This window comes from Macrobrachium nipponense, chromosome 6 (assembly GCF_015104395.2).
Source record: "Macrobrachium nipponense isolate FS-2020 chromosome 6, ASM1510439v2, whole genome shotgun sequence".
Classification (NCBI taxonomy): domain Eukaryota; kingdom Metazoa; phylum Arthropoda; class Malacostraca; order Decapoda; family Palaemonidae; genus Macrobrachium; species Macrobrachium nipponense.
Window position 1 is genome coordinate 132,727,353 of NC_061108.1, and position 13,858 is coordinate 132,741,210.

General features: G+C 36.8%; 1 protein-coding gene and 1 long non-coding RNA gene across 9 annotated transcripts in view; one reads left to right on the forward strand and one right to left on the reverse strand.

The window, feature by feature from the left end:
* LOC135216245 (uncharacterized) overlaps positions 1-13,858 on the forward strand; it is a 187,103-nt gene that overhangs the window by 88,476 nt on the left and 84,769 nt on the right. The window lies entirely within an intron of this gene.
* LOC135216242 (uncharacterized) overlaps positions 9,063-13,858 on the reverse strand; it is a 51,633-nt gene continuing 46,837 nt past the window's right edge. For all 8 annotated transcript variants that reach the window (XM_064251405.1, XM_064251402.1, XM_064251401.1 and 5 more), the window contains 3 exons: positions 13,135-13,351; positions 12,754-13,025; positions 9,063-10,586 (listed from right to left, as the gene is read on the reverse strand). In XM_064251405.1, coding sequence (XP_064107475.1) covers positions 10,434-10,586; positions 12,754-13,025; positions 13,135-13,351 — 642 coding nt within the window. In that variant the 3' untranslated portion in view covers positions 9,063-10,433. The remainder of the gene's footprint in view (positions 10,587-12,753; positions 13,026-13,134; positions 13,352-13,858) is intronic.

Below are 13,858 nucleotides of genomic sequence, written 5' to 3' on the forward strand. Positions count from 1 at the left end.
AGTCCTTACTGAACATGAGTCCTTTACCGAGTTTTTCAAAGGCTTTAATCACAGTCCAAAAGGAACTCGGTGACAAATGATCATTCAGGTTATTGGAGCCAAGATAAGATATCTACCTGGGAAAGCAAATATCATAGCTGACGCATTATCCCGCAATCCCGCACCATACAGCAAAGAACCCTTAATTGGACTAAAAGATATAGAAACATCCGTGCCTATTGTTAAAACCGTATCTAAACAAGAAAATTCCTTAACCCAAGAGATCGCGAGCATTGAATATCTGGGTCGGAGCGCAGAACTGTTACAAACTGAACAAAGCAAGTGTCAACAGCGATAAGCAAAACAATAAACACCAAATAAACACTTCGGAAACGGAAACAGGGTCAGTGGCTAGGCAAAAACAATAAACACTTCGAGCAGAAACCCTAAAGCAAAAGTATATTTATAGTATGTGTATCAGAATAATGTAATCAAATGTAATGTTCTATGTAGGTCTGTGACGAGGAAAACCCGAAGAACACAGCAGAGGACTAACGACCAGGTATTAGTAATAATCTCTTTCATACCAATCGTCATAAACTGGTTGCATTCCGTCATCCAGTGGTTCCCTAGTATGTCACAGAAAGCCAAATCACTGTTTTACTGGCCTACAATGCTTACAGATATAAAAAGCACATAACTGATTGTAACACGTGTTATGAAAACAAGGGACACACTAAGACACCTGTCAGTTAAGGGCCTATCCTGTGCCAAATCAATCCTTGAAAGAATATACGTAGAATTATTAACAGAATCGAAATATATTTTTTGCGTGTACGCACTGGGAATCTATATATAAATGATCATAAATAACAGAATCGAAATATATTTTTTTGCGTGTACGCACTAGGAATCTATATATAAATGGTCATAAATAACAGAATCGAAATATATCTTTGCGTGTACGCAATAGGAATCTATTTAAAGTGCACATATATTAATCATAATTATATGAATCCATATACATATGTATAAACAAATCAGGTAGCCTATAATCAATCTGTTACCTTTTATCTTACCAATATCTGCAGTTATATGAGTTAGTATATTGATTAATGTATCAGATATATAACATTTTGCATAAAAATCAACGAATCAATCAGCATAAACATTAATAATTTTATCAATTCATATATGAAATTTTTTATCAGTTAAAATATGATTTTTATCATGTTAATCTTCGTTCTATGCAATTATCAGAGTACATTAGTATTTTCTGTAGCATATGTATCTTAATGAGATGAAGTGAAAAACTGTATCATTATATATCCGTGATCACTATTATTTACCAATATCATTGTTTTATATTTTATTACTTGAATCAATTCATGTACACCATGAATTTTTATTTACTAATATATATATATATATATATATTCACATAGTGTCTGTATCACACTCCTATAAGTCAAATGCAAGTCAAGTTTGAGTAATATTCAGTGGTTGGTTTTGGTAGCTGACCGAGCTAATGTAAGTGTTTACATAATAAAAATATGGAATGTTAGTCCATATATATAAAAGATTGCTTGCAGGAATGTGATCAGACTAGAGACGCTAAAGATGACGTATACAATAAGTATGTAGGCTAAGATAACATGCCGTCACCTGTAGTCATTCGATTGTTTATAAACATTAGTCCAAGCTCCCTGCTTGAGACAACTACCACCCGACCTATAATTCAAACGGCCTACGTGATCGTTTAGAGTGGTCTCATTTGATTGTGTTCGTATGAAACTATGTCATTTGTATGTATGTTCATATGTTCGAACTACTGTCTGCTCCTTCATAACTTGTAACAGAGATGGTAGACGAGGAGAACAGAGTTAGCTATCGTCATTAGAAGACCTGTACCTCTTTACCTAAGCTTTATCATGTAGAGGAATAGGATTAGCCATCATCATTGGCAGAAGCGATCAAGCTATCGTTATTAGAAGACTTGTACAATCATATCTGATCTTCAGCATGTAAAACTTCAGAAGAATATATAATTTTTCATACTTAGTGTTTTCTACAAGAACCTCCTCACCATGAGTTTAACACATCGTCGTCATAACCAACAAGATAATACCGACTTCGTAAATGATCTACAAACCCCAGACACTCCATTGAAGATGGAAGTGCAATACCAACCGACTTAGCGTGAGATTATCGCTAGTCTAACATTACCTCATAGGGCGCCTTATCATACAAGGCACAAGCCCTAATATATATATATATATTACTGTTACTTTTGACAATAACACTAAACTAGTTATTTGATAATATAGTTCAGAATATCATCCCACAAATGTCTTAATTTTGAGATAAAGTTTCCATATTTAAAATTTTCAAACGTGTCTTATTATGCCACTTAATAAACTAGAGCTTAATTTCTGAAACGAATATAGACTGAAAAGATGATCACAAATATAATCAGTATAAAATCAGTACAGTACTTATATATATATATATATATATATATATATATATATATATATATATATATATATATATATATATATATATATATATATATATGTGTGTGTGTGTGTGTGTGTGTGTGTGTGTGTGTGTGTAGAGAGAGAGAGAGAGAGAGAGAGAGAGGGAGAGAGAGAGAGAGAGAGAGAGAGAGCGTAGTAATGGTGACTCACTGGGCAGTCAGAATCCAAGTGGTAGTCACTCGGCCGTTTGCAACGCAAATTTCTTTGCTCAATAAAGTGTGGTCTTTGTACCAATGAAATGCCTTTTCATTTGTGGGGGTTGGGGGGAACGTTGACCCTTCCATTGTCAGACCCTCAATATGCAGTCTTCTGACATCAGTGAGCCAAAAAGGGATTTATAAAATTATTAGCAAAATTGTTTCTGCGTCGTCAGCTCCCATACCACACACCCATCCTTCCTCCGAGCGCGCGATAACAAAGATTCTCTCTTAACTCGATTGATCGATCAGTTTAATATCAGATTAGTAACTTGAGCGCCACAAATCCCTTAATCCTCGACACTAAGCTAAACCCGGTATATCGAGTCTTATTTGTACACAAGCTGTATCCTTTAAAAAAAAAAAAAAAAAAAAAAAAAAAAATTTAGCAGCATTAAAAATCTGTAAAACCTGCGTTCAGAAGTGTCGGTGTTTTTCCCTGAGAGACTTTTGTGCAAAAGTTGTCTCCTTAAATAAATAAATAAATAAATAAATAAATAAATAAATAAATAAATAAATAAAAAACATTAAAATCTCTAAACCAGCGTTCAGATGTGTCGATTTTTTCCCCCCAGCAAAAGTACCGCACATTCATAAATTTTCTTCAGCAAAAAGCTTCGAAGATTTTTTTGTGAATTCGATAATTAAGTATTGATTTTATACTGATTATACTCGTGATCATCTTTTCAGTCTTTATTCGTTTCTGCAATTAAGCGCTATAGTTTATTACGTTTGAAGATTTTAAATAATCAAAAATAGGAAATTTATGGGCTAATATTCTGAACTATATTATCAAATAACTATAGTTTATCGGTATTGTTAAAAGTAACAGGAACAATATCAGGGAAGGTGTCGAGGGGGTTCGTCCAAACCCTGTGGACGTAACATACCGTCCAGAAGCTCGCACCAAGGTTGGTTAATTCTGTATACTTATCTAGGGGCCAGTGATGAGAGTGACTGGCCCCGGACTGAACAACGGCAGTCCTAATCTTGGAGTCTGTTTCCAGATGATAATATTAAAAAAAAAAAAAAAAAAAAAAAAAAGGCGCACACATTGCTTTTTATATGGTAAGATACATAAGGAAATAAACGCATTCGATTAAACGTAGGAGTTAAAAGTCATTATTTGGCATATTACAATGATTCAGTTGTGTTTGCTATAATGATTAGTGTTGTCACCGTTATAAGAAGCAATAAAAATAATGACATCTTTTAAGAATAACAACAGTAATCATGTTACAAATACTACTGAAATAATAGCAATATGCCAAAAAACAACCACCACCGCCTACGTCTATTTAACTGCGTATATTTGCGTAAATATCCTGCTTATAAAACACAACGGGTATCCCTGTTTTTTGAAAAGGTTGATTATACTGATAATAATTGATCGAAACAGCAACAATGAAAATTCCCAAGAAAACCTTTCAGGCCTTGCAGCTGATATCAGTGACAGGTCTCTGATGAGCAGTGTCCTTCAAAGGAGGCGTATTCCCCAGGGATAGACAAACGAAGTCCTTTGGAATATCGTCGTGTGTGTTTTATTTCAGGTGATTTTGTTTTATTTCTTTCGTTTTTCTTTGGTCTAAATTCTTCAGGAATTCGCTGTTTTCTTGATTGTTGCTGAAAACGCTTGTAGATTTTAATCTTTATTAAATTTATTGTCAAGATGCAATGGTTGGTTTTTTATTCACTCTTCAAGTACGTATGGCTTAGTATACTATTACATTTACATTAGATCATTATATAATATATATATATATTATATTATATATATTATTTATATTTATATATTTATATATTAATCTATATAATATATTACTATATTAGAATAGATTATATTATATATATAGATATATGATATATATTATGCTAATATTATATATTATATATTAATATATACTCTATATATATATATATATATTATATATAGTATATATATATATATAATTATATATATATTATATATAGGCAGGACATAAGAGTTCCATAATGCTGCGGACATTCCTTTCATTCATACTCATCCCTCGACGTCCTCAGAATCCTTTTCAACTTGCACAACATCTTATACCAAAATTCATTTACCTTGGGTCCTACGAATTAGCCTGTATCCTGGAGGACACGCGACGACAGCGTTCTTCAGGTTGCCGGCGAAGGAAGACGTTTGTATTTCCGCGTTCACTGAGCCTTTGCATTCGACTACCGACGAAGGAAACGGTTAAGGGTTAGCACCGACACTCAAGAGGACGCCGCGATTGGAGGCCTTGCAAGGAGGTGCTGCGAGAGAGAGAGCCTTCCTGACACTGCGGGGTTTCGTTGCGCACTGGACGACACAGAGAGAGAGAGAGAGAGAGAGAGAGAGAGAGAGAGAGAGAGAGAGGAGGAGGACTCTGAAGGGGGAAAACCAAGCGGTCGGTCGGTTTGATGCTGCTGCTGCTGCCTGCTAGCTCTGCTTCTGCTGATGTTGTCTGCTGCTGCTGCAGCTGCTGGCTGCGCTTCTGCTGCTGCCGATGCCCGGTGCTCGTTCGGTTTGGAGATTAGTTTGATGGGGACGAGGTATGGGGTAGGGGGAGGGGGAGAGTGAGGGAGAGGGGAAGGTTGCTAAGGCCCCCACCGACCTGGTGCTCCTCACTTCGCTCGTTGTTCAGGGGATCCGTCGTGTGGGGGCGTTGTTGGGTTCTTGTTTTCTCTGTTACGGCGCCATCTCTGTTGACTGCTGTGCACTGTAACACCATCGAGGCGCTGTAATTATCCTTGGAGAGTTTGGCACGTTTACATTTATCATGTATTTCTATGAAATAAGTTCTTGTATTTCTATGAAATAGGTCTACTAGTCCTTGAATTTCAAAGTAACAAGCTTCCACTCAGTAGAATGGCTTAATGTGAAAACCAAAAACAATATAGTATTGAGACGGACTTAGAATTGTAGATGAAGCCTCATCTCTAATAACAGTCAATAAACCTTATACCATAAAGACATCGATAGGAGAAGCATTCTGTCAAGTAAGGGAACTCAAAAACAAACCCTATACGTACATGCCTCTGCCCTTGGCATTAGGCAAATGAATATATATTGCCTTTGAAGTGACCCATTTGCTGCAATCAGCGAGATGAAATTGAGCGACCCGCCTGCAACCTGCCCTTCTCAATTGCAGATAATGAAAAGGAGAGTAAAATTCATTTCCCTATGTAACTGACTGTTCCAGCAGTTGGAAATTCGCCTTTCCATAACGAGGACTTAGTCCTCATCTCGTCGCGAGTTCTGCCTAACAAGGACGCCATTAGGAAATGTAGCGGAATTTAGAACCTGGATTTATGCTGCCTCGAGGGACTCTACTAGGTGGAAAAATAACATCTAATTATTCCTGAATGCAGTTTTGATAGTGTATTACAAGTGGATGGCAAGGAAAAAAATTGATGTACATAATATGTTGTTTTTATATTCCACTTTTATTTACTCATATATATATATATATATATATATATATATATATATATATATATATATATATATATATATATATATATATATAAACTGCTTAGATTAAGTCATTGTTCTTGTAGTTGAGATTCTAGTACCAAATCTTGGCCGTTATTGTCCTTGTGGTCTTCGTAGGGACTAGGGAGGAGTTTTGAGATGAACAATGTAGAGAACTCACTCTGACGAGTAATTTTTTCTTACTTTTTAAGACCTCTTGCGTTGCGACATCATTAGTATAGGTATACTTTCTATCACCACTCCACATATATATATATATATATATATATATATATATATATATATATATATATTTGTTTTTTTATCATTGCAGTATGTATGGATATCTATATGTATATGTATTTTTTTTCTTTTCCAATTGAGATTAATCCTCGCCCATATTATATTCTTAAATAAGCCTATGACTTTCATAGAAAGTCATATGCCTCGCAACTTTTAAAGTCTACGGTGCCTCTCTTTAACATTTCGATTTTGAAGTCTCTAGTAGCACCTCTGCACCTGGCTACGTTCTCCACAAAAAGAATGTCAGCGTTGCGTGAAAATCACAAAACTTCATTTGGGTTTCAACGAGACTTTGCCAAGAGCGTCTCGCGTCTTCTGGCGTAGAATATTAATGTGCCTGTTCAGACTGGAATTGTTTACCTTTTGTTGTCTGAGTCTTTGAAGATTTATTGATTTATTTTTGGACTGCCAGGGCGAAAGCCCAATGTTTTGTTTGTTTTGCATGTTGACGTGCATTGTCTGTACACCGTTCTTTACGTATTTGTACGTCTAAATCAGTGATTCCCAACGTGGGGCACCAGGGGGTAATTTGAGTTTTAAGGGGGTTACTTCGAAAATGTTTAAACCAGGTTAATGGCCTTTTAGGCTTCCTCCGCGTGAATATGAAGTATAGTATAACACCATAGGGAGCATCAGGATTTTAGAGGAGATTAGGTGGCCGAATAAAAAAAGTTGGAAACCACTGGTCTAAATATAAAGATTTGTGACCAGACTAAAAATTGCAACACTGCATACTGATAATTAGAATTTCTTTTTAGCATCAAAGCTATTCGTTGCGAAAACATCCTTCTCTCGGATTTATTTTAATCCTCAAAAGAAACAATCTCTCTCTCTCTCTCTCTCTCTCTGTCTCTCTCTCTCTCTCTCTCTCTCTCTCTCTCTCTCTCTCTCTCTCTCTCAGGAAGAATTCTTGAAAATATTTACAACCAGGTCAGCCTCCAGCTGTGCAGAAGTCGATACCACTGGACTGAGCCCACAAGGGCACTCCTGCCTTTAAATGCGCAGCCTCCTTGAGGTTTTACCTGAAGAAATGGTCTGTATTTTGAGAGAATATCTGTAAAAGCGGAGGTACTGAATGCGTAACCTGTACTTATACTGTATATATACTGTGTATTTGTGTGTGGAAAAATAAACAACGGAGTTTCTGCCGAGTAAAGGACGTTCAGTCGAAAGATCTTGCAGAAACTTCGTTGTTTATTTTTCCTTCGTGGCTTATAATTTTTCTGTGTAGATAGATAAATCGACATATAGACAGCCGTTTCTCCAAATGGAGTATTCATTAAATAGATAGATAAGAGATCATCTATTTGCTAATGCAATTTTGGGCAATCTGTTATTTCAAAAGGGTTCGGTATATGCATTCATTCAATGTTTATTCTAGTTGTAAACATATGAATCGACAACGGTACCTTTTTGTTGTCCAATATTTCGATAGTATTATCATCATTCACGTATTTCAATTTTCCTGTCAGGAAAGGTTTATCTGTTTTGAAGATCTCTCTCTCTCTCTCTCTCTCTCTCTCTCTCTCTCTCTCTCTCTCTCTCTCTCTCTCTCTCTCTCTCCTGTAAAACTGAAGGTATTTTGTTTCTTTTTTCTTTTTGAGCCATGAACAATTAAAAGAAATTCATTGGATGTAATCTGCCTACGGCAGCGAAATGGATCGATGATACATACTTTGATATATTTTGCACGCATTAATTTATAGGAACGCTTGCTTAATGAATATAACTTTTATTTTTAACGTTATGCAATACTGTCATAACTTCTTGAGCGGTTTCAACCTTGAGTAGCCTACGTTCCCTCTGGTTTTTCTGCACAATTTCACCGTCAGGCGTTCGTCGTTGGACGAGTGGTTTACGTGCTCGCCCACCGATTCGGTAGTGGCTTGTTCGATTCCCTGCTCTGCCAGCAAGAAATCAGAGGAATTTATTTCTGGCTATTTTAAATTCCTTTCAAGATATAATGTGGTTCGGATTCCACGATAAGCTGTAGGTCCCGTTGCTAGGTAACCGATTGGTTCCTAGCCACGTAAAAAAATATCTAATCCTACGGGGCACCCCTGGGAGAGCTGTTAATCAGCTCAGTGGTCTGGTTAAACTAAGGTATACTTAACTATACACTGACTTGTAATCTTTCTGGGCGAATCAAGCTTAGTCCCGAGGGAAACAGGAACACGAAGGCGAAAGAAGAACTTTCGAGGGCTCAAACCCCAAGAATAAGGGTGAGAGAGTCAAGAGACACAGAAGCAGGAAGAGACTACCAAAATTTTACTACAAAAATCCACTGAGAACTTCCAGTTGTGGACATTGTTTATTTCCACAAACTGTGTTTCCTCCAAGACAAATCTCAAGTTATTCGGACACCGAAGATACTGATGGAAGTGAGATTGATTAGCATATTCATCAAACATACTACTAGAAGGATTAGATGGTTGAGGAACCAAAAAAAAATATTTGTTGAAATTTTTTCATGAATGTTTCGAGTGTGAAAATTCTTCATATATTATACAAATTATGAATAAAATGGGGCTCTAATCAGGATGGCAGGTTAAAACATACAAGTCATTTTTTCAATCATTTTACTGTTTTCCATATCACCACAACAGAAGTACAAACAATTTGACGGAGATACAAGTTATAAATGTATTAAACTTATAGTAGCATATATTATATACGCACGGGCTAAGTATATATATTATAAGTATATTTATTAGCACAGTGTCACAGCCTTGTGCAGAGTCCATACATTTCTAAGTATAATACTGTGATTCTGACTCGTCCTCGACCCTTAAACTTTAACCTGACACGCTCTCTCGGAAGGCTTCTCGTGAAAAGGCAATGGCTGGAACGAAAGAATAGAATATATTGCGGAAATGTATTTCAGACGAAACACGCCTCAGCAATGTCTGGGCTATGTATAAATCACTTCACCTTCATATATGTATTCGTTTAGTATTGAAATGTTTCAAAATGGATACCTTTTGAAGCAGGAATCCAGTTCTGTACGATTTCATAAGGCAATATTTCGATCCATGTATGTGAGTGAGTCTGTGAGATATGATTAGCCAAGTGTTTTTTAAAACTTGGACGAAATATTGGAGCAAAATAAAAAACAAAATTATTCCTTGAAAAAACTGATGGTATGAAACCAGCCTCTCTCTCTCTCTCTCTCTCTCTCTCTCTCTCTCTCTCTCTCTCTCTCTCTCTCTCTCTCTCTCTCTCTCTCTCTCAACATAAAACGGTGTAAAAATTAGTGTTTGTTTTGATTTAAATAAATGCTTGAATACAGAGGTCAATGGGATAGGGGGTAGCACGTGATAGTTAATAACCAGCATTGCTGTCAGAAGAGTTACCTGAACAGTGAGAACCCTCGAATGGCTTTGTCACGAGAAGAGCAAGCTACAGATCCGCCCAAACTTGTGGTTCCTGTATTATGTAAATATAGACAATCTTATGTTGTTGCAGAAGTAAAGAATTGTTGATGAAACCCATAATGAAAATTAGCTGTATCACTGATTACATTTCCAATCTATTGGTTATTCCTTAAAAAAATATTCAATGAGTTGGTGTTAATAACATATACTATGTTTTTTTTTTTTTTTCTTATGAAAATAACATATTGTGAAGCTTTTGAACTGAGAGCCATGTAGGATAAGTTTAATGACATGAATGGGGAAATATATTTCCTTTGTAAACATAAGCTCGGAGTAAAAAAAATTGTCGGATTAGCACCATTATTTTATAATAGATATATGTGTTGTTTACAATCTGTTGACGACTGGCGAGGACAGGTAACAGAACTCTCGAATAAACATCGTGTAACTTACACCTAATATTGTAAATAGAAATAACGCTCGTAGTTATATTTCAACTCGCAACTTTGTTTCTCGTTGCTTACGAATTGAACTGTCTTCGTGAGGAAATTTCTAGAAAGCATCACTTAATAGTCTGTTTACACATTGGGCACAGTGGGGATATTGCCAGGCACTTTCTGAGGCACACTGCGTGGTAGAGATGCCCACATGGCGTTGCCCTCGCTACGCGGAGGTCCTCCAAGCATACTGGGCACGTAGAATGAGCCTCTATTTCCTGAAAAAAAAAAAATAACAGAGAAGTTATTGATCTCTACTTCCTGAAAAAAAATTAATTGATCTCTGTTTCCTGAAAAATGAAAATCTACAGAGAAGTGATTGGTATTTTTCTTTGAAAAGATGGTGACTCCACCTCTTAACATTTAAAAATGATGACAACTCATCCTCATGTAAATCAGGGAATACATTAAAATACAGAGTAGATCAGCTTTAATTTCAGAAATGTACTGTACCCTGAATCTAGACTCTTCCCTATTCCCACAATGCTTACAGGAGGAACTGTGCAATTTTTAGCAATGTCTAGAAAGTCATAACAATAGATATAGTATGCACTTGTTGAGAATTACTAGTGCATTCATTGACATGGTACATGCTTTGAAGGTGTATTCAGAAATAGCCAAGTTTAGGAGTGGATAGGCCATGGTAGACGTTTGAGGATTAGGTCAGTGGTGTCTGCTACAAGCATATATATATATATATATATATATATATATATATATATATATATATATGTGTGTGTGTGTGTGTGTGTGTGTGTGTGTATATATATATATATATATATATATATATATATATATATATATATAATATATATATATAAATAAATAAATAATTGAATTCCACAGGAAAATGATAGTCAGAAATCCTCGTGTGCACCTTTTAAAATACATTAAAATCTAAAAATTAAAAAAGAACCTTAACTTCTATAGTGCGTAAACCTTATCTCTGCACTGCATCAAAAACATCAACCGTCCAAGTTTACCCCTTGGTCGAATAAGGCCGTCAGCTCTTCTTCATACTCTTCTTTCTTATCAACTTTAATGTTCTCCTCCTCCATCAAAGTCTGCCCGGTAGCCACTCTCCTTTCTAGTTTCTCTATGCCATGAAGTTTCTTTTCCAAAAACCTTTTCTTCTTTATCATATACTTTCTCTGTGCTGGCGTCACCTTCCTGGAAACCTCCTTGGGCCTTGCTCCACTTGTCACCGAAACTGCACTGCCTGCTGTATTAATGCCACTGGTGCTCAATGCATGTGCACCATAATCTGAGGGAATCCTGCTTGTTGCTTGTCCGGAAGCAGCAGCCGCTGGTGTAGAACTCCAAAATGACTGTGTTTGTGCAGTATAAACTGGATTACTACTTGCATTTGCTATGGATATTGGAAGATAGCTCTTGAGGGGTTTTGATCCAGGAGAAAAAGGAGAGCGTGAAAAATATGAAAAATCATCCGTGCTCGGCACATTCATGTCACCAGGTGATCTGACAAGTGTGCTGGGACTGTAGCTAGGATGCGTTATGAGCGAGTCACTTGCTCCTGCTCTTACAGGATTCCTAGTTTCTGAAAACCCAATATGGTACATCGAGTTATCTTCTTCAAAATGCTCACCCTCAGCATAAGAGTACCTGATAGTGGGTGACAAGGCTCCAGCTGATCTGACTCTGGGAGATAAGGCTCCAGGTGACCAGATAGTGGGAGAAAATGCTCCTCTGGGAGATAAGGCTCCAGGTGACCCGACAGTGGGAGAAAAGGCTCCAGGCGAAACGACAGTGGGGGTAGAGGCTCCAGGCGAGACTACTACACAGTAGTCTCGCCTGGAGCCTCTACCCCCACTGTCGTCTCGCCTGGAGCCTTTTCTCCCACTGTCGGGTCACCTGGAGCCTTTGCTCCCACTGTCGGGTCACCTGGAGCCTTATCTCCCAGAGGAGCCTTTTCTCCCACTATCTGGTCACCTGGAAAAAGCCTTATCTTTATATATAATATATATAATAGTATATAAATATATATATATTATTATTAATATATATATTATCATTTCAAATATATAAGATATATATATGATATATATATTATATATCTTATTATTTCTATATATAGTATATATATATATTATATATATATATATATATTATAATATATATATAGTATATATTAAAGACGGACGCAACACCAATATATTCTTCTATTATGGCATCTTCGGACGAGTCATTATTACTTGGAAGAATTCTGCTGATGTTCTGAGGTTGTATTTACCCGGAATAATAGCCTTTAATATGCAACTGTAAGACCAGGAATTTAACTTTTGAGAGGTTGTAGATGATTGTTAAGGAAAGGTGGGTACTCTTAGTGTGTTCACAAGCTGCCTGGTATAGTTCGCTTATGCTTACCTTGGCCGTAGCTCTACGGAACTTCACCAGAAGGTCTGTGTGCTGCAGATGATGATATTCCACCTGTTCCTTCAGGAGGATGAAGGGCACAATGATATTGGTGTAGGAGGCCACCGAGCAAAGAGCTACGTGCGTTTGGCACAACAGCACCATGGCGACGGCAGATCCGATAGCTGGGAATGCCTGGAGGCACAAGGGCACCCAGAATTCCTCCTCCTGCTCCATCACTTCCAGGGCTAAGGACCTCGTCCAGCCTACTATCCGCTCGTCACCTGCGATAGATAAAGAAGTACACATTTTCGTTAACGAACTCACAAGCTCTCACATTCTCAAGTGGCAATACAAGCACATTATACTGAAGGACATTGAAATGATTCTCACCTGTCCACCTTCGTTGTGTGAGAGAAAAGTAAACAAACGTTATGGCAATATACGTGAGGTCTGGCTCTATGTGATTGAACTGCATCGTGAACATCACCAGGACGAAAGACATGGCGATGCCCTTGCCCAGTCGCACAGCGATGTACCACGTCGTCAGTCGCAGGAAGTCGTTCATGCTGGTCGAGTGGGTCGATCCGAGTTGCGACCACTGGCGTGTCTGGAAACAATTGGAAGCGTCTTTATGTGTCGAATGTCTGCTTTGCTTTGATATTCATCATTTATTTTGTATTGGTATCCAGTATTTATTCTGCGTTGAGGTTCAGTATTAGTTTTCCTTTGATATTCAGTATTTATTTTGCATTAATATTCAGTATTTATTTTGCATTGATATTCAGTATTTATTCTGTGTTGATGTTCAGTATTAGTTTTGCATTGAATTGTAGTATTGAATTTGCATTGATATTCAGTATCTATTCTGCGTTGATGTTCAGTATTTATTGTGCATTGATAGTCAGTATTTATTTTGCGTTATTTACACAATTTATTTTGCATTGATATTCAGTATTAGTTTTGCATTGGTATTCAGTATTTATTTTACATTTATATTCATAATTTATTTTGCGTTGATGTTCAGTATTTATTGTGCATTGATGTCCAGTATTTATTTTGCATTGGTATTCAGTATTTATTTTGAATTGATATTCAGTATTAGTTTTGCATTGGT